Source organism: Gekko japonicus, unplaced genomic scaffold, assembly GCF_001447785.1.
Source record: "Gekko japonicus isolate JY-2015 unplaced genomic scaffold, Gekko_japonicus_V1.1 scaffold64043, whole genome shotgun sequence".
Taxonomy (NCBI): Eukaryota; Metazoa; Chordata; class Lepidosauria; order Squamata; family Gekkonidae; genus Gekko; species Gekko japonicus.
This window is the reverse complement of record NW_015235266.1, coordinates 1-690: the sequence shown is the minus strand read 5'-3', so window position 1 is coordinate 690 and position 690 is coordinate 1. Positions and strand designations below refer to the sequence as shown.

The 690-nt window shown below is 59.0% G+C and overlaps 1 protein-coding gene across 1 annotated transcript; it reads left to right on the top strand.

The window, feature by feature from the left end:
• Positions 1-61: 61 nt before the first annotated feature.
• On the top strand, positions 62-533 carry LOC107125406 (E3 ubiquitin-protein ligase BRE1B-like; the record flags this gene model as incomplete). Its single annotated transcript, XM_015428833.1, has 2 exons — positions 62-200; positions 300-533. Coding segments are annotated over 2 exons (373 nt in total), but the record flags the coding sequence as incomplete, so codon positions are not given.
• Between the last annotated feature and the right edge of the window lie 157 nt (positions 534-690).

Sequence of the window (690 nt, the reverse complement as noted above, 5' to 3'; positions counted from 1 at the left end):
ATCCTGTATCTTCTCCCACATTTCCTTTCTCCAAACTCTGTTTCCTATCTCGTTCCTGCAGCTGGATGACACAGTGCAAGGACTACTGAAACGCTGTGATGGAGATTGCGGGCAGCCTCCGGAGGAGCCCAGGCTGGATGCCACAGGGGCGGAGTCAGAGAGCGTGTCTGTCCTAGGGCAGGAAGGGCCGGAGAGGAGAGGTGCGCTGAGTTTCTTGCACTGAGGGATTGGGCAGGGTCGGGCGAGGGGCCGTTCCCTCTTTCCTGTTGGCCCTGACACAACTCTTTTGGTCCCTCCAGAGACAATCCTGTCCCCCGTTACTCCTCCTACCTCCTGGAAACCTGGCGGCCTCGTGCTGAATGAGCCGGCCCTCTCCTTCTTGGCTACCTTGGCCAGCAGCAGCAGTGAAGAGATTGAGCTGCAGCTTCAGGAGCGCATGGAGTTCTCCAAGGCGGCCGTCTCCCGGGTCGTGGAGGTCTCTGACAAGATCCACCGGCGCACGGAAGAACTCTGCCAGAAGATCCACGCCCGTGGTGAGGCTTGACCCCCACCCCACCCTCCCCGAAGTCATGGAAGGGTTGAGAGGCCCTTGAAACATTTGACAACACTCCTGGCTTCCTTTCCGTAACACTGAGTGCAGCTCTGTTGAAGGCATCGCTTGAGAATCAGGTGTGGGGGGCAGGTCCCGAG